Here is a 27,938-nt window from a genome sequence, read left to right on the forward strand (position 1 = left end):
TACTTTGTTTGACCTACACCGAGATAAAGATAATCACCATGGCTAAATAATAAGGTTATTCTTCACTTGTTCTTCACCAAGATGGTCACAGGGCAAATACTGGAATCAGCCCCATACAAGATATCATTTTATACATAATGCTGCATTTAGATGAAGTTCACTTTTTGGTTTACTTTGCTGTAAATGACTTGAAAGCAATGGTCACTGCTGTAATGAAATACTTTATTTTCTTATATTAACTCTATTTGTACAATGAGTAGATTCTGTTGACGAAATGATGAAACATTCACATAATACACGCATGCCAGTGTATGTGTTTACATGCACACACAATACACACATAATACACACATAATACACACATGACAGTGTCTGTGTTTACACACACGCACAATACACACATGACAGTGTCTGTGTTTACAAACATACACAATACACACGTAATACACACATGACAGTGTCTGTGTTTACATACATACATAATTCACACGTAATACACACATAAGTGTGTTTACATGTGCACCAGTCGTCTGATAATTATCTGATTTCTATCATATTATTGAAATGTCATGGAAACAGTTACATATGATGTAGGAAGGAAAAAGCCAAATTAATGTGGCAAAGACACAACAAAGATCAGATCGAATTACTGCATTATTGGATTATTCTAGTTATCTGATTTTTATTGTCCATGCACATGTACACACTGATGCAGTCAAGTATGAATACAAATGAAAACACCAATACAAAGAACATTGTCTTGTGCATAGAGTTGCATTCAAAATTACTGTACAGAGTCCATCTCCACCAAGGGGAGGAGTAAAGCAGGGTTAAGGCAGTCTGCAGACTTAACAGAGAAGCAGGCCAATGTGTGACAGGACTGGGAAAGGCTCTAGTCCATATTTCACAAAGGAGCCCTCCCTGAGTCCTCTGTGCTGGAATATAAATGATGTTTACATTTTCATGCACCTGTGATCTGGAGTCTTGACGTTTGGCCGCGTGTTCTTTTATTTGTTAAAGTAGTTCTACCATTCCTTTGCAGTGTGGCTGTGGTTTTAGTCTTTGATTCTTTTGTTTAGAGTTCAAGGAGAGATGCATTATGCTCCAGTTTTCCCCTCCAAATACCTGTCAGGTTGGCCCATACAGCAGCACATAACTTATAGTAGTAGGAGCTCAGGACCAACTTTTATGTACAATGACATATAAACTACTTTACTTTAACTGCAACACTCACAACACAACAAGGATTCAGAACATATTTTTCTTATATAATATTGTTTACACATTTTTGAGTGAAGTTATTTCAATTTAACAGTAAATGTAAACATCAAACTTTCTATCTTGCAGTTTGTCACATTAACTTTACATTTTAATTCAGAAAGTTATCTTTCATAAAGCTCATCACATACTTGAGGAGTGTATTTTACAAGCTGAATAAAAAAAATGAAGGTCCAGTGACTGAATGATCAACACTTAAATTTGATATTGTGACTTTTCAGTGGTGAAAATGCATAAAATACAAAGTAATAAAAGATAAATGCTGACAATATCTTCCCAAGACTTCAGACTTGGTCAAAAGGTGTTATCATAACAATTACAATTACCATCACTGAGAACTTCACCCACACCTTTTCCTTCATTTGTCATTGTGTAGCATAGTGGCACTAACAAAGAACTAATTACATCCCTGACTGCAGGTTGTTCACAATGTACCAGTGCACTGAGGTGACTCTGTGCAGGGTCTGAGTGTGTCATATACGTTGGGCTCCGTTGTTTCTCATGGCATTCAAAATAGAAGTATTGGGTTTATATGAATTCTGTATTGAAATTTCTGATGATTCTTCCTCACAAATTCCTATGCACTGGGGGTCACTTTTGACCATTCAGACAGTGGTAAATGGTCACATTTTTATATAGCGCTTTTTCATCTGCAAGGCACTAAAAGGAACCACGCACACACACACACACGCACACACACACACACACACACACACACCCCACACACACACATACACCCCCCCCCCCCCCCCCCCCCCCCACACACACATATACACCATTACACGAGACACTGGGGGTGAGGTGGTTTAAGCGTTGTGGCCAAGGACTCAATGACAGCAGCCCTAATTATTCAATTTAGCTTTTTTTAGTTCATTATTTTTCCTCCAACTGCTAAGACAAATATAATAATATGTATGTATGTGTATATATATATATATATATATATATATATATATATATATATATATAATATAATGTGGGTGTGTATCATTTTATTGTAATGATTACGTCGTTGCATCTTTTGAGAATGCAGAGTTTGTTGTGTGTAGACAGTGAGCCTGAAGCTGCACGGTCTTAATCTCCACATAAAACTGTTATGCCTGGATCATGGCTGTTTAGTTTAGCCAGGAGCTGTAAAACTGCAGCGCACATTATGGTCTATATATGATTATAGCTTCATTTAATGAAAGTGTCCCTTAGAGCAGCTCAAACACCTGGAACTGTGTGTGTGTGTGTGTGTGTGTGTGTGTGTGTGCGTGTGTGCGTGCGGGGGTGTGGGGGTGTGTATGTGGGGGTGTGTGTGCGTGTGCCCCATTCCACTGTCCCAGATGAAGAGAAATCATCATTGATAATAATACTGCACGTTCACTTTGGTGTCATGGCTGCTTCAGGGTATTATAATGACTTTGGCCCCTAATTCTATAACCTTATAGACATTTGTTCTAATGTTCTGAGGGTGCACTACATAACCTTTATGGTGGTCACATTAAACTCGTCCATCTTGCATTTATTATTACTTTTTATTTCTCAAAAATCCCTTGAAAACCATGTTAACCTGTGTGAGCAGTGTAACCTCTTAACAGCTCTGACTTATGTATGGCATTATACTTAGACATACTTATACTAATGCTGAAAGAATACCTGAACACATTCTTACAGTGAGCAGGGCGACCTCTCCACTGATCTCACATGTAACTTCGCCTGGTGGCATGGTGACATCTGCTTGCCTCCATTTAATTGGGTAATCCCATGCTGTGGAACATTTCAGGCAAAGCAATGACATCTCCATGGAGGCAAGCAGGTGGTCTTGTCCAAATATTGCAAATGCACCTTAAAAAATAGTAACTGAAAAGGCAGGAAAAAATATTTAATCTTCCTCTGTTTTCCATTTCATTGTATCAACACTTTCAATTATGTTCTGAGGAATATATTTCACTCAAGTTTGTGACTGCTGTATACAAACTTTCTTACATAAACAAAATATGCTGTGCCAAAGGTGACACAAGAAAAGAGCAGAGACAGGTCTATATTAAATTTTGTTTTTTTTTTAAGACAAATCTTTGTACATTTCCAACATGTCTAAAATATTTCCAATGCACTTCCTCGACAGTGCTAAGTCTCTGTGTTTATTATTCTTAATGTGTTTGGCGAAAACACAGTAATTTCTCGGGGGAACATTGTGAGGTTGCTCCCAAACAACGCAACAACAGACATTAATAATTTGCCCAAGGACTGAGTAATGACAGTGTACAGAGCCGGGAAACAGGCCTCACGAGGAATGGATACACAGAGAGGCTACGGCGCTCATTAGTAAAAGCACCAACTCCAAAAGGTCCAAAGACAATAAAAATGTGAGGGAAAAAACCACACACATTTGTCATATTGCACAGCTCTGTAGATGAGACTGAGGATTGCATATATCCAGTTTCAAAACTCTGTGTTCACGACAATCTACCTGCAGTAAGAGTAGTAAGAGAGTGGTAAAAGTTGTATCAGAGTGAGTGGTAGCTTTTCCTGAACAAATGCAAAAAATCATGATCATAGTAAAGGAGCATTAGATGTATTAGTAATGGTTGCAGTTTCATTTTATTTTATGTATTTACTTATTCATTTATTTATTTCTTTTTACCCCATTTTCTATATCTTCTTTTCTCACATGGGAATTACTGGTACTAGCACTCTCCTCTGCTTTCACCATCTTACCCCCTCCAAAATCACGGAAATATCTCTCTTGCACGCGCGCACGCACACACACCCACCCCCACCCACACACACACACACACACACACAGGTCACTATCTTTTTCTGTCTTCCATTAGATAAACAAAAAAAGTAACGGTTGAATACTTTTACTTCTTACTGATTCTTTCTAATTTAAGTTTTAAGCCCATTTGTAACTTTTTCCCCCATTTTGGTTGGTTATCACACTGAAAACACATGCGTCCTTACTCAACAGTCTCCACCATCCCCCCTTTTCACTGTTTGACTTGACTGATATTATTTTGAAACAAGATGACATCTATTTAACTAGAGATTTATGTTCCACGTTTGGCAGTTTTCTGACCTAGAGGCCTTTGAATCATTATGGCTTTCTGCACCATGGGTAAACAAATAAGTTCTTCTGCTCTCATTAACAAATTATAGTGTGAAGTACTTTAGTAAGTGTACACAATATGAAGGTCAATTGATGTGTCTGTGTGAGGATCAATACACAAGGTCCCGGGTCGGAGCTCAGAGGGACCTTGCCATATTATGTCAGAACATCAGTGATGACGCACTAAATTATTCTCGATTGGCCTCACAGTCATAATAATGTGCATAATACAACACATAGAGGGAAGATGTACTCAATGCAAATATTTTCTGGACAAGACAGTTGTAGCGTGCTGTGAAATAAGGGTAGACAGGGTAGAGACATTTGGCCAACAAGGTGAGGCTGGGAGAGGACCACACAATGCTGACTGGTTTAAGGATGAAATGATAAAAAGCCCCACTTGTTTACTGCCTTTCTTCATGTTTTTGTGCGTTTGTATTGTAATTTAAATGTATTTCATACTCTGCAAAGCACTTTGGATTACTTTACGTATGAATTGTACTATACAAATAAACTTGCCTTTCCTAAATGTCAGACTACTTCAAATAAAGTCAGATTAGAAATCATTATCTCCTCCACATAAACTGAATTCCTCACTTAAAAATATTATGACAATAATGACTTTCTCTGGCACAGTGTGCTTTTCAAGTGAAGTTCAAGTTGCCATTAACTTAGGCCATTTATATCAGAAAAATGTAAATAATGCAAAAATTCAAAATCGAGGTAGAAAATGATAAAATCTTTTAATAAAAATACATTTGTATAATTGGCAGCATGGACCTTTTTTTTTACAAATCCACGAAACACAAATTGTACAGTAGACAGAACACATAGAAACAAGTAGAGAAACACGCTAGAAAAGACACAAAAATATTAACTACTTACACATGTCCATAACACAAGTAAGGATTGACTTTGGGTTCAGTTCTTGTATTGGGCCTACAGCAGCATGGTATCAGACAGACGAACATAGTACAAACAGTAGATCCTGTGGTCCTGTTTAACAAGAACTCCAACTAAGTGGAAATTACAGAGACATTTTAGGTCCAAAAAGTCACAAAAAAAACACAAGTCAAAAAGATGGACAGTATGCACAGTGTCATTATTGCACATGGGACAAAGCTCTTACAGAAAGTTGTCATTTCAAAAAAACACTGTACATCTTTTTTTTATTTTTATTTTATAAATAAATATATTTTTCAACACAATTCAGCACCTAATTTACTCAAGGCATTCAGTTCTATATTCTTAGCAGAGATGAGAAGTTTCATTGTTCTCACACAGCCCTAATGCCATGGGAAAGTTGAAAGTAGGTTGGTTACTTATACATTTGATTGGATTTTTAAATAATACTGCAACTGTGTGATGTGAATAAAAAAAACTCAAACTTGCTTATTATTAAATAGAACTTCACTTTGGACATCTTGGGTCTGTAATGTAGTGTCCAGGCGGTCTATGTTTACTATATAAATTACTGCAGAGCCAATATCGCAGTTACAGCTTTAAGTGATTATAATGGGACAGGGGTGTGTAGGTTGGATAAATCGCACTATGCTGCTGTTGTGAAGTGCCGACACATGCAGAAAACACAAAGTTGGCCGGAACTTGGAGCTGATGCATGTAAACATGCATGGCTAAGTGCTTAGAGAAGGAATAGAGCGATGTGGTGGGCCGTAAAATGCACCACTCTAAAACACGTCTTGTTACTGCGTGAGATATCGGCCTCGTTATTCATTAGATACCACTGAGAACTTGTAGAAACAAATGTACACAGACAAGTACTGTAGCATTTCTAAGTGCCAAAATGATTCAACCCCACAGCAACATGTAGCGGACTCCCTATGAAATACATGTTTATAAATCTGTTGAAATCGCATGTTCCTTCATTGAAAGACAGTGCAGTCCTTGGGAGGAAGTCTGTAGTTTATGTAAGTCCATTTAAGTCCCTGTCACCGTCTGCAAAAAAAATCAAAATAAAATAAATAAATAAATAAATAATGAAACGCTGGTTATATTTAGTACCTTGAGTGTAATATTAATTATTCCAAACCCTCCTAGTCTTGGCACTAGACACACCAATACCAATTAGTTTATGTAAGTTTTGATTTTCCCCATAAACTCTCTCACTTTAACTTTGCAATTGATAGACATGTCTAATTGGGACTATGGTTTGGCTGGTTGCTTTGTTTTCGGGTTGTCAAAAAATTGCCTTTTTTTAAATTATTGAAATGACATACTCAGGTTTGTATATCTAAATTGGACCTATCCTGAGTAGTTTTAGGTAGTAGGTCTTAATAAGATCATGTCATTAGAAGTATAACTAAAACTAGACCACATTATGATTATTAAAGAAACAACAGTTATTTTGCATTTATTATATTATACTACCAAAAAAGGCACTGCAACAACACCGCTTTAAACTGCATAAATATTGTCACCAAGGGTTAAAACAATGCCAGAATACCATTTGGTTTGCAACAGTTTGCTAGATATTGTACCTTTGCCTTGTTGTAGATCCATAGTTATCCAACATCTGGGTACTGGCCACCTCCAAGTTCCAGTCGCACATCTCCAGGAGCTTCAAACACTCTGCCCTGCTTCTAAGGCCCAGACAAAACAACTGCTCCACCTGCACCACAGCCACAACAACAATTAAGACCAAATACAAGTGCTGGATCACTCTGGCCAAATGTGCTGCCAGCTTTCAGAGGCACACCACTGTTCCCCCGGGCAGAGTAGTGCCCAAACACAATGTCTCCCATTAGTGTTAAAGCTAATGATGAGGCTGATGAGACTCCTCTGACATCAAGGTCTGTCAGCAGTTTATGTTACATTGCTGCTTCAATTGTCCCATTTAAAAATACACATTTCGTTACATACATCTCTGCCTGTTCACAGTTCTACGCTTTCAAATACATAAAGGTAATGGCTTAAAGAAGTGGTCTCCAAGGACAGAGCCCAGAGTATCTCTTATGTTTTAGTGTTCACTTTAAAAGTAGAGTTTCAGAATGGTCTGCATGGGATTTACACAGACACAGCATCATAACAAGTCTCACGTTAGTCTCACCTTCAGGTAGTGCACAGCCTTCTGGACGCTCCAGCTGTGGTTGTGCAGCGCCGCCTGGCACTCCTCTATTGTCACTCCATGGACGGCCTCCTGCACCTAATTAAAGTCAAGACACAAGATGCTCTAAAGGGTTTTACTGATATCACTGACATTTCTACAGTCTTACATCAGGCGGCTAACAGCAAGACCAAAGGTCAGTTGTTCAGATACATGCATTTAAAAAATAATAAATCAGGTTTCCTTCACATTTAGAAACCTTCATTTCAATGTTCATTGTGAATAAATCCCACTCTCCACTGGTCCACATGAGCCACTGTAAAATGCCAAGGCATCAACACAAAGGCCCGCAGTCACTTTAACTCAAGTTCAATATGGTTCAATAAGAGAGAATAATAACTGTCAATATTATTTTTCCCTTCAGCTGAGCCCGTCTCCAGAAAATCACATTTTAATGGGATGTTCTCTGGATTTTAGGGATGTTTCCTCTAATTCTTTTTGATGAAAAACAAACCTACATACACCACTGTTTTGTATTTATAATTTTAGTATTTTTGGCACAGAGGGAAATAATCTGTTGAATTTGGGTCAGATTTAAGTACCAGAACTTCCATGAGGCTCAATAGCGTTTACTTTCTCAGAAAGAGAAACGGTATTTGATTAATTTGTTTAATGCATTTCTCTGTACTGTAAAAATGAAGATAAGATGGTAATAAATTACATTTTATAGAAACAAAACATTTTCAATTTAATCTTATTATAGATTTAATGCATTAGATTAATATATACAACTATTCTGTTTTCTTACCATTCTAATCAGGTCAGCAGAGGGCGCTCCTTCCTCTGTCCTCTGACAAGACACGGTTGTGTCTATACAGACTCGAGGGAGGCTTACAGAGGTCTTCATGCCTGAGCGTAGCCCCACACTGCTACTAGACAGATAAGGCACCTGTCCCGGGCAGTGTCCTGGAAGGGTCTGGCTGTTGACCACCATGGGTTTGACAGCCGCCATGTTGGGGTGGCGGCCTGCTCGATCCTCCACAGGGCTGGAAGGGAAGCTCTCAGTCTCCCTGAAGAAGCGGTCATAGCGGTCGAGGTATGGAGGTCTCTCTGGCAGCAGGTAATAGTGAGTGTTACTGACTTTGCGACCGTCCCGGACAATGGGCAAAATACATGGGCCCTTATTGGCGGACTCCTTCCCCTGGGCCTGAATGACTTTGGGAGCAGCGTATTTGGGATCAGAGGCAAAGCTGTGTGTGGTGGGCATGGTCTTAGCAGGAGATGTGGAGAGGTAGGACCCATAGGTGTGAGAGGAAGGGCAGGAGCTGTGGCACTGCATGGCTGTAGGACTGATAGAGTACACTCTAGGCTGAGGTGAGCCAACTACCAGGCTCAGAGGACTGGGGGTCCGGGAGCCTGATAATGGGTCTCTGGGGGGGATCTGAGGAGGCCTCTCCTGGTCTGGGGCTGACTGCTCCTCTGTGAGGTCAGCTGGAGAGGGCGACAGAGACAGGTCCTGGGACCAGCGAGAGCCAGAGTAGTCTCCTCTCTTTATGGGTCGTGGGGGTATGGGCACACGGGGAGGAATGAGCGGTTTGTCCTCATTACAGAGGGGGGTCAGGGGGGTCTGAGCACCAGAGCTCTGTGAAGGAGAAGTGGAGCGAACAGGAGCCAGAGGCACATGTAGCCTCCTCATACATTCTTGCTGCAGCTCCTGGAAGATCTCTGCAGACTGTGAGAATGCACTGGAGCAGCTCTGCTTTGTGGGAAGAAACAGATTGTCCTCAAGGCCTGGTTTGTTTAAACTACAGGGGCCGCCAGACTCCTCTTCTGTGGTGTGCCCAGAGGTTAGGGGCTGCTCCTCTCTGTGCTCAGTGCTATTGATGGAGCTTACCTAAAACCAATTGCATTGTAATATTACAGTTAGTTAATGTTAATGATAGTATTTCCTGAAAGCAGAAACCATACTTACTTCCATATCATCTTCATCCTGTGCTACATCGTCATAGGCTGGAGGAGGAGGCAGTGGCCTGGCATCCCAGTCCACTACAGGGGTGGGATGCAGGGGACGAGGAAGACTTCTGGAAGGGCTCTGAGGAGGTGTACGGTCAAGTATATTGTCTGCTTCCAAGGCCAGTCTTGCCAGTGTGGGGATGTGAACCTCTACCACAGGAGAGGGGGAGGGCGCTGGGGGGGCATACTCTTCCCCAAAGTCAATAAGAGACACTTCAAATTGGTGATTTGGGCTTTTTAACCCTTGTTTAGAAGCTGACACCCAGGCAGCAGGTTTAAATTTCAGTCCTTTGACAGAACCGGTTTTACGGAGGGAGAGCCTCTTGAGTCCTGCTGAAGTCAAATCCTCCTCCTCATTTACAGGATCGTAACAGGGCTCTGAAAAGGAAAAAAAAGTTAATTTAAAAAAAAATAAATTTAGAACGTGCTATGGCTCAACTGATGGCATTTGATTATCTTCTTGCGGCTGAGTGGGTCAAGTAATGTAATGTAATTATGTAATGAGCCTTTCATTTGGGTCATAAGAACATTGATTGATTTATGTCTGACACTTTAAAAGTTATAAATGTGTGCGGTATGAAGTGTCACAATGATTTTTCAATAAACCTCTTGTGTGACAGTATTATAAAGATTAATTTATATTTTAATGAGCTGCCATATAGATCATGAAAGTCACATGCTACTTGGACGTGCACTTGCTTCTGGTTAAACCTCACAGCAACAACACTGCAAACTGTTTTGGACTGACAGAGAAAGCATTATAAGAGAAATGAGGAGATGGAGGAGGAGAGAGGTTGACACTACACCACAGTTGTAGCACTCACAGACAGGAGATGTACCTCTGAGGAGTGGAGCTAAGAGGGAATAGAGGGGGCAGGAGCAATGGCTGAGGAGCTGCTCCGAGACACCAGACTTACTCTTGATTAAGACAGCTGGTTGGGGTGGACGAGGAGGGGGCTCTTCTGGTGAAAATAAAAACCATAAAACCAGCGCCGCGCAAGGAAGAGGAAGCAAGGAAGAAAGAAAGCAGCAGTGACAGTTAGGTGATAAAAGCACAAAGCAAATGTCAGAGCCAGACTTTTAAGAGAAAGTGTAAACAAAGTTATTTCAAACATTATTCCACCTTTGGCTCTTGTTGTTCTGGGTATTCATGGCTTTTCTATATTATTTATGTTATGAACTAAATGGTATGGTTTTACTCACTTTTGGATCGTCCTGGGAGCTGCGTGGGCCGAGTGCTGGTGAGATCTGAAGCCAGGACGTCCAGAGGATCCATGGGGTTACCGAGGTACAAGCTGAAAGCACAGTGCAGTGTTAGGCTCGTGTGTCTCAGAATAGTTCTTAGAACGGTGTGCTACTGCCATCTAGTGGAGGCAAGTTCTCATCACCAGGGATATAGACATGAGTACATTTTACTTACAATAGCTTTTAGAGGAGAATTGTACCAAGTTAATTACTCTAAGTCTAGCAAAAAGCAAATGTGTACTTTCAATGAAGAATCGGGTGCACTACAATTTGGCTGTTTGCCCCTGGTCAAAACCAGATTACATCAAACTCATCCCTAAAAGGCCATACTCATCTATCCGGTCGGGGAAGCCCCAGCAGCGGTGTGGGTTGGTGTCTCCGTGTCCTGTGTGGATGAAGCTGTTTTTCAGAGGTCGGCTGATGTCGTGAGCCGATAAACCGGCCACAGAGGTCACAACGTTTCTAGGGAACTGGCCAACTTTTAAAGTGCGCTTGTTTTGTCCACGCCACCAGTAGTTTTCAGCCCTGAAACAGAGAAGTGGCACCAGTGAAGCTGAATGAACTTGAGTGGTTTTTAGGGTTAAAAGTTATATAGTTCTCACCTTCCCTCAATGATAGTGATGACATCATTAACTTGGATTAGAAGTTTGTCAGGCTCCTCAAAGTCCTGCAGGGCACACATGTCTGTGGGCATGGTCTGAAACAAAAGTGTGGTCTCTTTATTAACTTTGTATTATACTACATATTTATGGAAGGTGCTCTTTGAACAAAAGATGGTTTAGCAGCTCAAGGCTTAAAGGTGTGCTGCGTAACTTTTATGGTAAAGGGCTTGCCCAGGTGAGGTCTTATTTTTTTGCAGAGATTGCTCCACAATATGGCATCTCCAAGGAGACAAGCAAGTGCTAGGGTAAGTTACAGGTCAGGTCTGTGGAGAGGTGAGACGGCTCACAATAAGTGATTTATTTAATGCCATACTACTGACATTCCAGGCAATCCAAAGACATATCCATCTAGACAGGCAAATGGCAGATCCTCCATAAAACATTGTATGCAGTGCACTTTTAAATGGCAGTTTACAATTCTGCTTACTATACTAATACTTTTTTTTTTAAATCAGCAATTACTCAGTATATTTGATAGAATCAAATTTCCCATCCACTGAAACAATGACATGACCTAACACCTACCTCAAGAAGAAACTCTCGAAGAGCGACAAACGTGGGCCTGTCATCTGGTTTTTGAGCCCAACACTGAAGCATCACATTATAAATATCCTGTGGACAATCCTCTGGCTTCGGGAGGCGCTCTCCTTCTTTGTCTATTTTGTGAAGAATCTAAATTTGAAAGGAAAATAAGTCTTAAAATAGCTTTGGTTGATCATGATAACATTTCTGGGTAGGGGTACCTGACTCCCGTTAAGTCCAAGCCATGGCTCTTGACCGTGAGTGAACATCTCCCACAGAGTCACTCCAAACATCCAGGTGTCAGTGGCGTGTGAGAAGGTTCTGGTCTTCAGACTCTCTGGAGCACACCTGCAGAAACAGTCACTTAAAACTACTGACACAAGGAAATATCCACACAGATAATCAAACATATATCACCATATTATACTCGTCTGTAGCTTGTTCACCTACCATGCAAATGGGACCTTGCGATGCTCCTGCATGACATAGTGCTCATCGTTGTTGGGCAGCGCCCTCATGAGGCCAAAGTCTCCAATCTTCACTTTATGGGCAGAGGCCAGAAGGATATTCCTGAAAACAAATTATGATTTTGATGGTATGAATGCAAATACATCAAATATCAAAAATGTATGCGTAAATGACAATACTGTGGTATGCTTTTAACCGTTCCTGTGTAAACTCTCTATGTGGAAGATGTTTGTCAAATCAATGTAGAATTAACAATAGAAATAGCCCATTCTGTACTGGAACTGTAGAGCAATTCTGAGATCTTAAATGCACAGGCTTATTTGCCCTAAAAAGCTCCCCACCCACTGAAGGCAGCCAAACAGTGACTCATTTTTATGAGCTAACCCTCATTAAAAGAAAGATCCTTATGTAAAACTTTTAACACGTCAACAGTCCCACTTAAATAGCTGCCTAAATAAAGAGCCAAGTATTGGGAGCCTCGGTCACGCACCTAGCTGCCAGGTCTCTGTGGATGAACCTCCTCTGCTCCAGATAGGCCATGCCACAGGCCACCTGCACAGCGTACTGACACAGAGTGTGAATGAGCACAGGGCCCTGAGGACGAATGCACCGCAGACGCTCCAACAGAGAGCCCAGAGGAGCCAGCTCCGTCACCTACAGCACAGAGCGAGCAAGAAAAACTGACTTAGCACCAAAAGGTCAGACTTTTATTTAGCCCTCACATCCACCCTTCCTTTCAGCCTCCACCCATATATTTTTCATTGGTAAAACAGCTGGCAAAAATGTGTTCTTATGTGTAGTTGCTTGACTCCTTAAATAAATGTTTCAGTGTTTTTCTTCATTGCATTAGTTCCTTACCATCTTCATGGGGTGTGTGAGCACTACACCATAGAGGCGAATGAGGTTTTGATGGTCCAGGGAGTGCATGGCGTTGACTTCACAAATAAAATCCTCCAAGGCGTCTGGCTGGCTCAGCACATCTGTTTTTAGACACTTCACAGCAACATTTAGCTAGAAAAAGTGTGTAAAAGAGGGTAAAAATAAAACTTCCACATAAATACTCATATCGTATTTATCATGGTGTTACAAAACATTTCTACATAAATATTACAAAAGAATAAATGTACTCCTTACCACTTTCCCAGCCGGTGTTAGCCACTCCCCCCTCTTCACGACCCCAAAAGAGCCATCACCCAGTTTCTCAAACAGAGTCAGGTCTTTCTCTGGGATGAGACAGGTGAGCGCCTGCTGACCTTCCAGAGCAGCAGTAACCCCAGTCTGAGCAGCCAGGACCCCCTCGGCTAGGCCCAAGGGAGGAGTGGGGGACAGCTTTCGGAAGGAGGACACCGGCTGGCCCTGCTGGGGGAAGTCTCCTTCTGGGCGCTTGCCACTGAACACCTGGATGACAATGGAGAACAAGGTGTACTATAGAATCTCAGCCTGGTTTCCTAATAATGTCAGGATATATAGTCTATGGTCAAGACCAGAGTCAGTATTTTGATCATGCACAAACCATGAAAAGTCTTGCACAATGTATACTGAATCTACTGAATACTGATAATAAAATAAGACTGGATAGATCATGACACAATGTTGTTTAAAATGTTTTTCTTCAAGCATATGCATATGGCTGTAAGTTACAAAAAAAATAGGCGCGTTTTATACTGGAAAATTATATAATTAATTATGCATTTCTTTATTTCTGTATATTACTTTCTGTTGCACGATAACGCTGAGGCAAGTTCTTAGTTCGCAATAATACGTATTCTGATTCTGAGTAGCTTGTCCTATCTAAAAGGGGTTTTTATTACAATAGTTGACATTTATTTTCTGGCTTTATACAATCAGGTTAAGGTGTCAATGAGCGCAGTGTGCCAACCATATTGAACTGGATATAAACAGTGGCGAGACGTGTGCGGTTTCACATTTACACTGACCCAGACATGACATAAGCTTTGAAAACACTGCATCCCTGTGGTCAGCCCCTCCGAGAGTGTGAGCTTGCGCTGCTGGTAAGTGGGCCTCAAATAGGTGTCTGTGCCTCTGAGTATTTCTGATGACACTGCAGCATGCGCACAGGGCTGAGGGTGAGGAGGCCGGTTATTACTGAGCAGGGACGTGCTGAGTAGGAAGCACACACGTTTCATTATAGACATTCACACTTAGAAATAGTCCTGTTTATTTGATACAATTTAAAACCTTTAGCCTGTCGGCGTTGTTTAGGTGCAAAGAGTTCTGTTAATTAACTACAGTCTGGTTAGCCATGAGTCCAAAGCAACTTTGACCAATAAACTTTAAACTAAGCAAGTGTACTTAAAAATGACTCAGGCACATTTGTGTAACATAGCACATATAGCATGCTTATTATTGTTGATTTTTTTGTACCTTGCTCATCCAGGACTTGCGCTTGCACATTGCTTTCCGTCTTTTTACGGCTTCCCACAGACGCCTTTGCCCTTTAATAGGAAACCAAAATAAAGACATTGCACACTCTTATCAATGTCAAACTTATCTTATCAATGTAACATACTAGAAAAGCAAAGGAAACAGGGAAAAATGTTAGGCATGGTGTCGCTCACAAGTGTGTTATTTACATTCCTCTAGTTATGTGCAATATCACACTTAGCCCATGTGCGGCACAGCAGCTTGTTAAATCACAACAGTGCCCAAGGAGTGCCCTCTTGTGTTCTTACCTGGGCGGCCCATGCCAATCTTTTCCAGATCTTCATTCTTGACATAATCAAAGTGAGAGAGTCGCGTGACGTTGAGCTCATCTCGGATGCGCAGGAAATACTGCTGCAGCTGCACCTCCATCAGCAGCTCCAGCAGCCATTCTGTGCCCTCCTCACTCTGCATGCCACTGCCCAGCTTCTGCAACAATGTACACAACTATCAGCTTTGATACACAAACATCTGTGGTCCAGTACTCTACAAACGACTATGTTGATTTGAAATGGAAATAAGTCTTTTGCCTGGATGTACTCATTTAATAAATACGTGGTACTTAAGTTGGTTCCTTCTTGACCCATCAATAGTTTGCCATTGTGTGGGGCCTATACACAGACCCAAACATATAATATAGATTAAAAAAACCTGCATTAAATGAAAATGTATGTCATTGTATTGTAGCAGTGACATACAAAATACATGTTTCCACTGTTAACTGTTAAAACAGATCTAATGTTAATGCTTTAGTGTTGACAAAAACAGTGCTGTAGATTTTCTCACACAGCTGAGGTACAGAAACATCTGCACATCTAGGGTTCATAAAAGTCATCAACAGAATTGGTGTTAATACAAAAGATACAGTATCCACCACAGCACTGGAGCCATCAGTCTTAAATGTCAAAGCTCACTTCCCAGCTTTAAAACCTCATGATTCACTGTCAACTAATGAAAACCAACTCCAACGGGAAAAATGTCAAACTTTATAGCTTCACTATTCCACTGTTGCCTAATCACTGGAGAGTAACGGACCTTAAGGGTGGAGGCAAGGGCAGAGGTCACTTTACTGAACAGTAATTAGACACAGCCTGAATGCACTACTTCCTGTGCAGCCTCCATAAAGGTTACAAGGTCTAGAGAAAATGTCACAGGGCGCAGAAATCTTGCTTTCATTTTGACCTCTTAAATGGTCTGGGTATAGGTCACTTCCTATTACTTAGCAAGTCTTGCCCTGTCAACTTGTGTGTCCATGTGCACTGTTGCACTGTTGTATAGATTTGAACAGAAAGTCAAATGTCAGAATAGGGGAATGTAATTTATCTTCACTCAAATTTCAGTGATTTGTGCTGACAAAATACCACAAGCAAAGGTTGTTAAAACTTTGGTACTTGTCTTGTGTTATCTCGTGTACCCACTCAAAACCAAACGTTTAGTGGTATCAAACATAAACCATTATTTCACAACCAGATGCAATTTTAAGACATTAATCCAGACCACATACCTTTCTTTTATTTTTATATTTTGTGACTTGTTTTGCTTTCACAGGTCATCCCTCCCAGAGTTGGAATCAACATGTTTTTCTCAGGTTAGTGTCAAAAACATTAGGGTCCTGTCTGGGCCTCTTTCGATGTGAGTGTAATATCTAAGGCATGAGGGGCTCAAATGCCAGAGATTTTGTCTGTGGACAGATAAATCATGTGCAAACACAAACTTATTTCCCCAATAATCAACAGAGAGATATATTAAGTGAGACCAAAGATCAAAAAAGACAAGGGGCGGAGACATTTAGTACGCAGTGAAACAACATGAAGTCCCTGTGAGAAATGCCTCTAGTCTGAACTCATTCCTCATGCTCCTGCTGAACACACAGAGCCATGTCCTCCATCACAAACTCCACATCCTGCTGCAAAAACAATCAGCTCCCAGAGGACGGCTGCGGTCACACTCCCACAAACAGCACTTTTAATAGACAATGTTACAACCACAAACTCCACTGTGTCAAAAGTATATTAACACACATATAAAACCTACCCGATACACATGGAAATGGGCTAGGAAGGGGAATGTCTTCTTCAGCTTGTCAATACGCCGCATGCTTAGCTCCTCAGTCTGTCACATGTGCGTTTAGAATGCGAGAAGAGGCGGCTTGTGTCACAAACCATCAGTCTGGTCTCAGTGCTCCCACACAGTGCACCTGGTCTCTTTCCATAGACAAACTTGTGTCCCAAATCCAGAGCCAAAAAGGGAAGATAAACTTCCTCCTATCGGCATATTTTCACTACATTCCATAGCGTGGCAATCCTTGGGAGAGCTCCAATTTCAATTGTGTCTAGAATCAAGAAAACAGATCTAGGCAGTGGTTGTGCAGCCCGGCCATGTGTCCTCCTCACACAACTATGATACAAACTTGCAGAGCTACGCCAATAAGTCACTCCTCCTTCCTCTCTCCTTTCATCGCCCCCTCTCCCTCTCTCAGCACATATAGCTACTGTCTATTTGGCCTTCCATCCCTCTATCAAGCATGGGACTAAAAATAACTCCGATCTCTCACTGATTCAATGGCTCTGCACTTGGGCAAGAGATTCAAAGTGTCTCCTATTTCACATTTTATGCCACAGCGACAAACCGGGTGTCTGGCTGCCTTCAGAGAACAATTTTGTACGCTTGCACTGTCAGCCGATCCAGTAGTTGAAATACCTAGGTCTTGTGTGCTCGGTTGGTTACCTGCTGATTGCTACCTCCTACTAACTTTCCCTGAGCTGTCTGCTGAGATCCTAAGCCTGTGTTTTGGTGTCTCCTCCTCTCCCCCTCTCACTCTTGTCAGTGCTGGGCAGAGCAGTGCGTGGTGGAGAGGACAGAGGCTTCATGGTATTCGGCCCAGAGGAGCATTTGATCGAGGGCCAAGGGGTCACATTCAGCTGTAGGACAGAGAGCTGGTTTCCTGTGATGCAACCCCCCTCCAGCTCAATCACAGACACACTGTCTTCTCATTCACTTGCCATGGAGTTTACCTTGAACTTCTTGCGTACCAGTGGTTATGGAGCTAGTTAAGTAAGAGAAAACTGGACTAAACAAGACCAGACTATAACTGGACTAAAGCAGGATACAAATCAGGGTGAAACTGTCAAATATACTGAAGGTCTTTTATCTCATAACAGCTAGAAATAGAATAGAATAATATAGAACTGTTTCAAGATAAAACTCAGGCAAATACACACACATTAAAACTGTGTTCAGATGTCAATACAATATGTACTTCTACCAAACGTTGCCCCCCATAATTTATGCTATTACAAATTCATTCCTGTTACCATTAGGGAAATAAATGACATTTGTTGATTCAGTTATTCTCAAAGATTGAAACATAAACTCTGAAGGGCTTTCTCGTGAGACCCTGTTACCAACAGCCTACACAGTCTGGGCCTAATTCCTTCCTCTCCTTGTGCTCACAGTGCCTGCCCCTAAACCAAAGTGTTGCATTTTCTTCTTTATTTGGTGCTTGCCTTTATTTCCTGCCTCTAATCCACCAAAAATGCTATCTCTCCCCCTCAGCAGACTATAAACAAACTCTTATGCACCGCTCCAGTGGCTTAAACAAAGCAGACATTCACTGTTATTTTGCAAAGTCATTTTGGGCAGTATTTTCTTTCTTTTGCAAGGGATCAAAGGACAGTTGCGCGATTAATCAAATTTTAATAGAGATCAAGAACCATTTCTAATCGTAAATGATCAGCTTGGGTACACAGCCAATCCTCAGTCAGTAAAACATGTGGTTTGGAGCAGAGTTCAGACAAAAAGGGAATTCATTCTTTTTCCATATCACCCAAAGCCCTAGATCAGAGTTAATGTGCTATTCAAAAATCTGAGGTGCACAAACCAACTGGCAGCATCAAAAATGAAGGCGGTAACAGGACGAACAAACAGGAAACTAAAGATGAAACAACATCCACACATGTGTTAAACAGAAATGCTACAGCACAGTTGCAGAATTACAGTCTAGATTACAAACAAAACACATTTAACAGAACCTTCGTGGTTGACAGGTGGAGAGTAAAGTTGAAAATGGTTGTCTAAGCATAGTGCACATAGACTATAGCTATATGCCCGCAGTTATGTTACCTTGGCATATTCTCCGTATGAGGGGCTCCCAGGTCTAAGTTACATATGAATCTCTCAGAGTCGTGAAGTGAATGAGAGGAATGTGTAACCACTATCAGCTGCTGCAAACTGACGAGATTAGGTTGAGGTGAGTAATGGTCAGCCGACAACACTGTCATACAGCCACTAGATGGTGCCAAATTAATATTTAATCTAGAACACCATAACATCTATTTTATTTTAGCAGCTAGTAGTGGAGGTGAGTGACTTACACCATAAGAATTAATATACTAGTACCATAGTAGGTTTATGATTAAGATATACATGCTAAATTTGCCATAACAATTATTAACTTAAAACAAAATATTATATTTTTGGTGAAAAGTGCTCAAAATGTGGCTTAACTACGGGTTTCAGTATGATGAAAAATAACAATTCCCATAGTGATAGCATTTTAGAACAAGCTATACCTTTTGAACTGGATATTTTGTGTATAACAGGCAGCTGAAAACCACAAACAGGTCATGAAGGAAACACACCATGTCTATGATTTTGGCACAACAGCTTTTCATAAAAAAAAAAAAAAACCATAGATTTTACAACAGTAAACTAAAACTATCCTAAATTGACTTCTTAAATACATACACAAGTCTGGATTTCTCCTACTCCCTCAGGTCCCTCTTTATCCAGCTCAGCCCATCAGTGGCCTGTATATCAGTATGTAAATATGTCTGTATGGTGATGGAGGGGTGGGGTGTCTCTGTGGAGCAAGGTTAATGGGACCAACTCGACCCAGATAAAACTGTCTCCTCTCTGTCAGTACATGTTGTTTTGATTGTGGCGTACAATGTCAGTTAAGCCTAGCCGACAAACCAGTGCACCCCCACAATACTTCTTCATATCACATTCACCCTAAAAACACCAACCAAGTATCAGTAACCACAGCAATAACTGAGTAAGGAGAAGTAGTATTGGGGAAGTTAAGTTTGTAATTGCCATGTTTTCTCATTGTTCTGGATGAGCATGAAAGACCTTTCTACACGTGATCTCTGTCCCAAAGCTGCAGCTGTGAAAACTAGGGCAGCTGTGGTGTCGGCGGCTTAACTTCAGTGATGGGGATAAACACTGGGTTAACGCACATTATTATACAGCCAGCATCCAGAACAAGTGCAGGCTGTTTGAATGTAAAGTAGACTTCATGGGAAAGGCTAAAGTATAGATGATAAATTGAATGGAGTGTGATATTGAGCTTGTCAGCAGACTCAGTCAGCAGAACCTCATCAATGAGCACGTCTGTTCAATATTTGCCTGTGTGGGAGGAAAGTGCTGTCATTGAGTGGGCTATGACAGATGACTATTTCATGCTCACATTAAACTATATTTTCCATATCACTGTGTACAGGGGTAGACATTATAATTAATTAAAGTTAAATGATTTGGTTAATTGATAATAGTAATTATCATCCTCTTCTTTAAATGGTTTTATTTATAAATCTTTTAACAAACAACAAAAACTGACTCTTTGCTGTTGAGTTTGTACTTTGAATGGTATGAGGGCTTTTATTTCACTTTTGTCTCCAAAAATATGCAAAGATTATTGAGGAATAAACTAGTACAAAATAAAATGAAAAGTGAAATAAATAAATAAATAAATACAAAATATATACTTTCACAAATGTAGATTTAAAGTAAGTTTTGTACCTCTTCTTCATCACTGGGGGAGTTCTCATACTCGGGCTCTGATGTCTCCTGCAGCCTTTGATACTCCGCAGTCTCTCCCATTATGATAATCCCAAACTCTGAATCCTCAAGTCTCTCAAAATCAGGGAGTCAACAAGAACACAGATCCAGTCTCCTCCATGTCACTGCATCTCGAATTTAATAATGTGTGATGGTACATTCATCATTGTCTTCTTGTCTTCTTCACAGACTAAAAAGAAAAATCTTCATTCCCATTAGATAGTATTATTGTAGGAATTTTTCAATGTCCTGTTCCATGGTCAGTCACAAAATACAACTGACAAAAGCATGAAAAAGAAAAACCATGATTGAAAAATTCTTAGGAAAATACATTCTTTATAAAGTGCAGATGGAGTTTCCTTGTGCTGTCTGGATAAATGTCTGCTGGGTTGAGGTACAGGTAACAAAGTCAGTCCTCCTTATTTTAGCCTTACCCCTGGTGTAGCTTTAGCTCTGGGGACAATTGCTGCGGTCACTGCTTGGACACAGTCGTAATGAAGACATTTGCTTTTATTGTGACCATTGCCATCTGACACCCAGTCACCTACCTTGTCTTGGGTGCTTTCTGTTAGCTACCATTCATTCAGAGTTGGTAGAACAAAAGCTTCCATATATTTACTCGTTTCCTCTGTAAACCTCAGCAATGGTTTGTAGTGTCCATAATGGCAGGTCAGTGCTGGTTATGTCTGCCTCGACCACTGGCTCCTCGTGGATGTTATTCCTGATTGTGTGGTCAAAGAGATAATCCCTCGCAGTTGTTATTGTTTTTTCCTCCTCTCCTTCATTCAGTCTCTAACCAGCTTTACGCACCACTACACTTGATTTTTTTGCACAACTGAGCCTTTCCGCCTCTTCTATTACCGTGGCAACATCCACTCCATCCCTCCGCCTCTCAGCCCTCTCTTGTCCTGTAGTCGCAACAATCCACTGAACGGTGGTCCTGACAGAGGCAGCCAATCACAGTCAAGCGTGTTAACAGAAAAGGGAGGGGGGAGGAGACAGACAGAGAGGTCCAGGAGGAGAGAGAAGGGGGGGGGGGGGCACTAATGAGTAGAGTTAATCTTCCCTCCGAGAGGCCGAAAAACAGCCATGTTGTTTTGTGAGTGTATTAAAGGGAGGGCATCAGGCCATCTGGAAGCCTGCAGAGAGGACATCTGGATGAAGAGAAGAAGAATAGAAGCACGTTTGGAGAGAGGCGCCATCTCCTGGGCACTGACAACATGGAATCAGCTAAATCTAGATCAATGGACACTTATGAAGCAAATCAGAACACTGAACAACTAGTTCCACATGTCATTCTATGTATAATTCAAGACAAAAAGTCAGCCACTGGACCAGGTGAGGACCAACTGACTTCATAAAACATTCTTTTACTATAGGTCCCAGCTGGACCATTGAGGGGTTACACAGACATATTGTAGACACATACATTACATTTTCACTGGGCCCATGTATATTTTACAGAGAATCAGACACTCAACCTAAACAGGAGAAACAGCTAGTATGTCTAAGTACTTCAAAGTATCATGATTAACTATGACACATACTTGTGTTAATTACTCATGTGAAACACCCAGTGGCTAAGGTCAGTGAGTCGACTGTTGATCAAAGATCTGACTTCAACATGATTCAGCTATATGATAAACATCTTTTGTCAACAAACGATAATGGTTCAGAGCAAAAAGGGTGGGTTGAGTAATGCTTCATGAATTTATTCATAAAATGTATATCTGTTCTGTATATCATCTCCTGGAGCTGAACCACAGGTGACCGTGCAGAGATCCACCCTGAGTGAGTGGTTTGTATATGCGGCAGAAGTGCTCACATAATCCTGCTTCACGGGGCTTTCTAGGAAGTGTTCAAGAGACACGTGAATGTGTGAGCTATTAGCTTTCCCTGCCCCTCTGGGCTTAACAGGTGGGATTTAAGAGGGTCCAAACTAAAGCCCTCCGCACCCCACTCTGCCCCATCTGCCGCAACACTCTCTGGGTGGCCAAGGTCACAGGTGACCAGCTACATCGGATCAAATTAAATGTTTTCTTTTTTCTAATTCAAACAAAAACAGGCAAGTTGGATTAAAGATGAGTTGCAGTCAGTAATCTTTAGTGCTTAAGGAGGGCAGTGTGTGGCAAAATATAACATGGATACAACTGAACTCATTACTTCAAAGACTTCAAATAGTAATCCAAATAGCTTAATAGTCAGACTGGTGAGGTGTAACAACGACTGCTTGTTGCATGTGTGTGGGTGGCTGAAGTTATTGCATCACTATGTTCTCTGGTGCAGTCTTTCAGGTCAATGAGTAAGCTACTGTTGTGCTCTTTTTAACCCCTGGCTCCCCTGATACACTGAAGTGAAGTATGACATTCTCTTTGTAGCAGAGCTTATGAAATAACTGAAAGTTAGAAAGTAGTGAGTGACAAACTCTGTTGGGCTGTAAGAGAGTCATCCCAAACGCATTCTAGAGGAAGTACTGGTAATGACTACTGCAGTGCCAGAGTGCAGAGCAAATACATAGTAATAGTAAGCTGAAGGTCTGAATGCTTGTGTGGCTGCAAGCTGCCAGTGTCACAAGGTGATCTATTACAGGGTCACTTAATCAGGAAACCTGATGCATTAACAACATGGCCAACATAGAATAGTGCCGGAAGCCAGTGACAGTGTGGCAGCCCTCAGGAGGGTCTCGTAATGCTATCCCTGTGTCCCTGTGTAGAATGGGACCCATGGAGAGTGCACTGAGTGTTGTACGCACACACACAGAGGGAGAGTCAGAACTTGTAACTAATGCAGATGACAGATGTCTATCTCTGAATGAGGCTTGAGGAGACTGCTGTGGCAAGACTGAACAGGAAGTTCAGGGTTAAAATAACACACTGAAGTATATCTGTCACACACTCCCCGACCTCCGGCAGCTCCCGTTCCTCCGGATCTCCTCTGTCAGTCTGGGCCCCGTGGCCCTCTAAGCATTCAGAGACACTCCACAAAAAGCACACTCACGATGGCTGTGGCTATTTTGAGCGAGTCTTCTCTCTACACTCACACCTCTACGGCTTCTCCCGTTCAGTGGGCTACCCCATTTCCTCCTTCCCCTTCAGTACATCACAGTAAACATGTCTGATACAGTCATGCCTGCAGACAGATGCATTCACAAACACACAGCACCTGTGCAGTCAGACCTAAGTACAGCTGGTAGTGTGTGGCTCTCAAACTGCACACTTAGACAGAGGAAGAGAGAAGCCTCAGGTGGCACTTTCACTACTGTAAAGACAAGAATCTGCTGCAGCTGTGCCCACAAACACAAGCTCTCCATCCTCATGTCATGTTGAGCTTTACATTGTCAGGTCACACAGAGCCCATCCTCTGAGATGACTGAGGAAACAGTGGCTTTTCAGTGTGACCTCATGTCTGCTCCAGTGAGTAATGCAAACACACATATGAACTAAACTACGCTCAGAGTGTTCAGGCAAATTGTGTGTCTACATCATCACTTATGTGCACTGGTCATTAGAAAAGACTAGAGCAAGTTTTACCTGCAGTATTTGCTCCATGAAGTCCCCTGGGCTGAGTACAGACTCTGGTCCCAGTGCCTCAGGTGCAGGACTGGAGGTCAGCCCAGAGCACAGAGGGCCCCCAGTCCATCGAGGTGAGATGAGACAGCGACGATCTGAGGGGTAGTGCGCTCACATGTTTTCATCTGCAGAGACACACAGACATGTTACAAACTTATGGTCTAATATGGTCAGTAGTCACATGGAACAGCTTGTATAGTATGATGATAGGGACACAGCTAACAGTTACTACAACAGACATTTGTAGTTTGCTTTAGCCTATTTTTAGATGAGTAAAACTCAAAGTTTGTGTTGGCAACACACCCGCTCTGTAAATCAGTCTGCTCTTCACATTGGGAGGTTTAATCTACTTGTCCACAGCACCGGAAGCATGTCCAAAAGTGGACATGAGGACTTGATCCAGGCAGGTGTGGGGGCTGGGTGGAATGCTTCTGTGTGGGCTCAAACTGTATGAATGAATAAATGTGATTCACATGGACATAGCCAGCCCCCTGCCCGTGCACTGCTCGCGCACTAGCACCCGTGCACTGCTCGCGCACTAGCACCCGTGCACTGCTCGCGCACTAGCATCCGTGCACTCCTCATGCACTGCTCATCCAGCCATGAACAGGAGCTCAGTCTAAGGAGGCCGACACAAACACACCAGGCTATTCTCCGAAACAAGCCAGGGCTTTGTCCGTGTCTCATACTTTGAGATACAGAAGAGCGATGCACTGTTGGCTCACTGTAAACAAACACACGCTTATCATTCACTTGTTCATTTGTACTTGTCATTGAGCAAACTGTCACATTTTTGTTGGGGTTAGAGTGAGATGCCATGTATGCCATGCCATGTATCCCATTTTTGAGAACCGAAACATTTATAGCTAAATTACTAACACTTACAGACTGTAAAAAAACAACAACATAAAAATACATACATTTTCAACTGTACTTAAGTGTTTTCTTTAAAAATGGAAGATTACTGTAGATTAAAATCTGGGCAGGATTCTGAAATTTTGAATTCACAGGTTGCTATCATTGGTGCACTTTACATGTTCAGACACTGCAGCAGAGATGTGAAGGAGCTTCTATGAGGCTGTCATATCCTGTAGTGTCATTGGCAGGGTATTCGTCTGGCACTGGTCCAGGGGAGCTAAATACTGGGCACAGCGCCAATATTGACAAACATTCATCTCCCATATACAATAAACACCAGTCAAGTAATAACCACTGAAGATTGTGCGTTAATGTCATATTAACCTTTTTAACTAGATCGCAAAATCTGTCCATGTAATTCTTTGAACTATGCCATTGCTTCAATGAGAAACATATAACATATAACAACATATTTACTGATACGATGAAGAAACGACAACAACTTACTCTCAAAGTCTAAAACGGCAATAGTGAGTTTATAAAGGCTGGAGATGAAAGCTTAAGCATGTTAGAGCATGTGCCAAAGAAAAGCTGTGTGTCCATGTGTGTGTCTGGGCCAAGCATCAAAACAAAGTTGATAGATCAGAAAGTATGTCCCTGACAAATGGAAGCTAAGAAGAGAAGCATCTCTATAGTGACTGAGCAATCAAACAAATGATGAGATGAAGACGAATGAGATGAAGGGTGTATCTGTGGTAATTATGAGTCTGCAGAACACGTGAGTTTGAGCGTCATGTAGATATTTATAATGACATTCTCATGTTGGATAAGTGTGCTACTACACATGGATAACACATATGAACACTAAAAGAATGACTTTTGGAAGAAAGAAAGCAAACAACAGCCATACTAGAATTTTGCTAAGAAACAATAGCTTAGAATTTGAAAAAAAAAATAAAAGAAAACAGAATTATCTAAAAATACATTATAAATCAATAATAAATAATATACTAACCAATAATTCACTGATGTGGAGATGGTCAGATCTATCTCACAATATTGCAACAAAGTCAAAACTCAAGCTTGACACAATGTAGATTATGGAATGAAGTGAGTGAGGTGTGGGATGACAATACGTTTTTGTTCAGGTGCCTTTAGGCTCCATCTGATACACAAGTCTGAAGTCCAGTATGCCTGGGATAGTCTTCTGTATCAATGGGATCTTCACAAAAGTAGTAATATCACACTGCAAGCCGTCTATCCATTTACATCCTTAAGAGGTTGTGTGATATGTAAGAGAACATTCAGTATGTGTGGGAACATATATTTAACAACATTATGGGCATTGCATATTTTTCAGTTTTAATACAGTTTTCGCTCACAGTTTTTTTTTTCCTGAATTAGATAACCAAGCATAGATTAATCATAGTTTTACAACCGTGAATAAATACCTTATGATCCTGTTCCTGGTGTATTTGTGTCAGTATTTTTAATCTTTGCTGTGAAGAGAGGGCTTATTGGAGAAACATGTAACAGCCACATACAACCTATTAACAGCTCTAATGTCTTCAAGTTTGAGTAACGTCTTAATGTGTTCATAGGGTGGGTTAAAGATGAACTTTTCTGGTGGAGAGACTGCCAATTACTTGTCTTCTTCGAGATACTATTGCTTTAGTCTAGATATGTTTCATATGTTGTTATGGCATTTAACTTCATCTCCTTGTGGACAACAAACAGATGACACAACTAAGCCATTTTTAGTTCCAAATCATATCTGTTTAGAGTCATCAAAGTCACAGTGAGAATGCATGCATTTTGAGCAATAAAAACACCAGTAATTAAAAAGGTACAGTACAGTACATAAGGTACAGTACAGTACATAACTTTCTGGTGGTGGCATGTCACCTGCAAGATCCATAGAAATAGAAAGTTAAAGTCATACTTCAGAACATTTTATCCCATATTTTGGAACATTATAGCTAAAGGAACCATATATAGCCAAATAAGAGTCTGGTTTGTGGAGATGCAATCCAGTTTTTCTACTTTTTCAGTGCAAAAAACACATCCAAATTTTAAAGAAATGCTGGATAACTATGTTTAATACCGTACTGTAAAAGATCACAGGCAAAACAATAACATCCTCGTGAAGATATGCACATAGCAGACCCACATAAGAAAAGTTACAAAGCTTCCTTGTCTGCAAATGATGCTTTCACAAAGGATTAGACCAAAAAGACAGCACCTCTCACCTGCTGCATATTCCCGCCATACACATGCACACCTCCAGTCTTCACACTTATTACTCCACTGTGTACTGTTTCAACGTTAACTTAATAAATACGAAACCTAAACCTCCATGATAAAGCACTTTCACAACTTCTTTAACTTTAACTTGTGAGTAGTCCATACCTGTCAATCTGCGCTTTTGTCATTTGTTGTCACCTCCTCTTCTTCTTCCGGTCTGTGCAGCTGCAAAAAACTCTCTACAACTCTAAATACTTTGCATTTTATTTTACAAAATCTACTACATGCAGAAAAGACAAGACTGAGGGTTATGCAGCTGTAAGTCTTCGTATCTTCAACAACTCCGCAGTCGTGATCGTGGGCTGGTTTGACTGGAGTGTCTCTTCTGGCGTCAAGTCTGTGCTGTGCCTGTACAAGACGAAGATCGTGTGTGGGAAGTCAGAGGTGTCGTCCAATTAGAAAATATAGACATGTTCAAGAAAAATACAAGCATGTCTAATCTACACAACTTAACAAGAAAGTCAACTAACAATAGGAAGACAACAACTAGACTATATCCTCTTCCTACAAATCAAAGCTGATGTATTTTTGTTGCGTGTTAAGAGCTCCTCGAGTGTGAGCTCTGTCCGTGTCTCAAA

The 27,938-nt window shown here is 41.1% G+C and overlaps 1 protein-coding gene across 3 annotated transcripts; it reads right to left on the minus strand.

The window, feature by feature from the left end:
- Positions 1-5,093: 5,093 nt before the first annotated feature.
- On the minus strand, positions 5,094-27,709 carry LOC117385132 (activated CDC42 kinase 1-like). 3 transcript variants are annotated; one of them, XM_033982407.2, is made up of 18 exons: positions 27,466-27,709; positions 24,160-24,323; positions 15,040-15,217; positions 14,732-14,802; positions 13,481-13,744; positions 13,205-13,357; positions 12,837-13,000; positions 12,329-12,448; positions 12,100-12,226; positions 11,882-12,028; positions 11,297-11,391; positions 11,025-11,219; positions 10,653-10,744; positions 9,409-9,827; positions 8,245-9,330; positions 7,440-7,535; positions 6,871-7,001; positions 5,094-6,328 (listed from the first exon to the last, which is right to left on the minus strand). In XM_033982407.2, exons 2-18 carry the CDS (start codon positions 24,175-24,177, stop codon positions 6,322-6,324), a joined length of 3,363 nt encoding a protein of 1,120 aa, XP_033838298.1. In that variant the 5' UTR covers positions 24,178-24,323; positions 27,466-27,709; the 3' UTR covers positions 5,094-6,321. The 3 variants fall into 3 exon arrangements, with proteins under 3 accessions (XP_033838298.1, XP_033838299.1, XP_055084262.1); XM_033982408.2 differs by lacking the exons at positions 24,160-24,323; positions 27,466-27,709 and adding an exon at positions 20,591-20,780 and having other exon boundaries at positions 5,118-6,328; XM_055228287.1 differs by lacking the exons at positions 24,160-24,323; positions 27,466-27,709 and adding an exon at positions 16,823-17,171 and having other exon boundaries at positions 5,118-6,328.
- Positions 27,710-27,938: the final 229 nt, after the last annotated feature.

Source organism: Periophthalmus magnuspinnatus, chromosome 17 (assembly GCF_009829125.3).
Source record: "Periophthalmus magnuspinnatus isolate fPerMag1 chromosome 17, fPerMag1.2.pri, whole genome shotgun sequence".
Classification (NCBI taxonomy): Eukaryota; Metazoa; Chordata; class Actinopteri; order Gobiiformes; family Gobiidae; genus Periophthalmus; species Periophthalmus magnuspinnatus.

Bases quoted from the DNA above. Each gene is read 5' to 3' on its own strand.
- LOC117385132 (XM_033982408.2), bottom strand. From the start codon at position 20,671: ATGGGAGAGACTGCGGAGTATCAAAGGCTGCAGGAGACATCAGAGCCC. The intron at 12,449-12,836 runs GTGCGTGACCGA...ATTTGTTTTCAG, and splicing joins CACAGAGACCTGGCAGCTAG to GAATATCCTTCTGGCCTCTG. The intron at 9,331-9,408 runs GTAAGTATGGTT...AATTGGTTTTAG, and splicing joins AGGATGAAGATGATATGGAA to GTAAGCTCCATCAATAGCAC.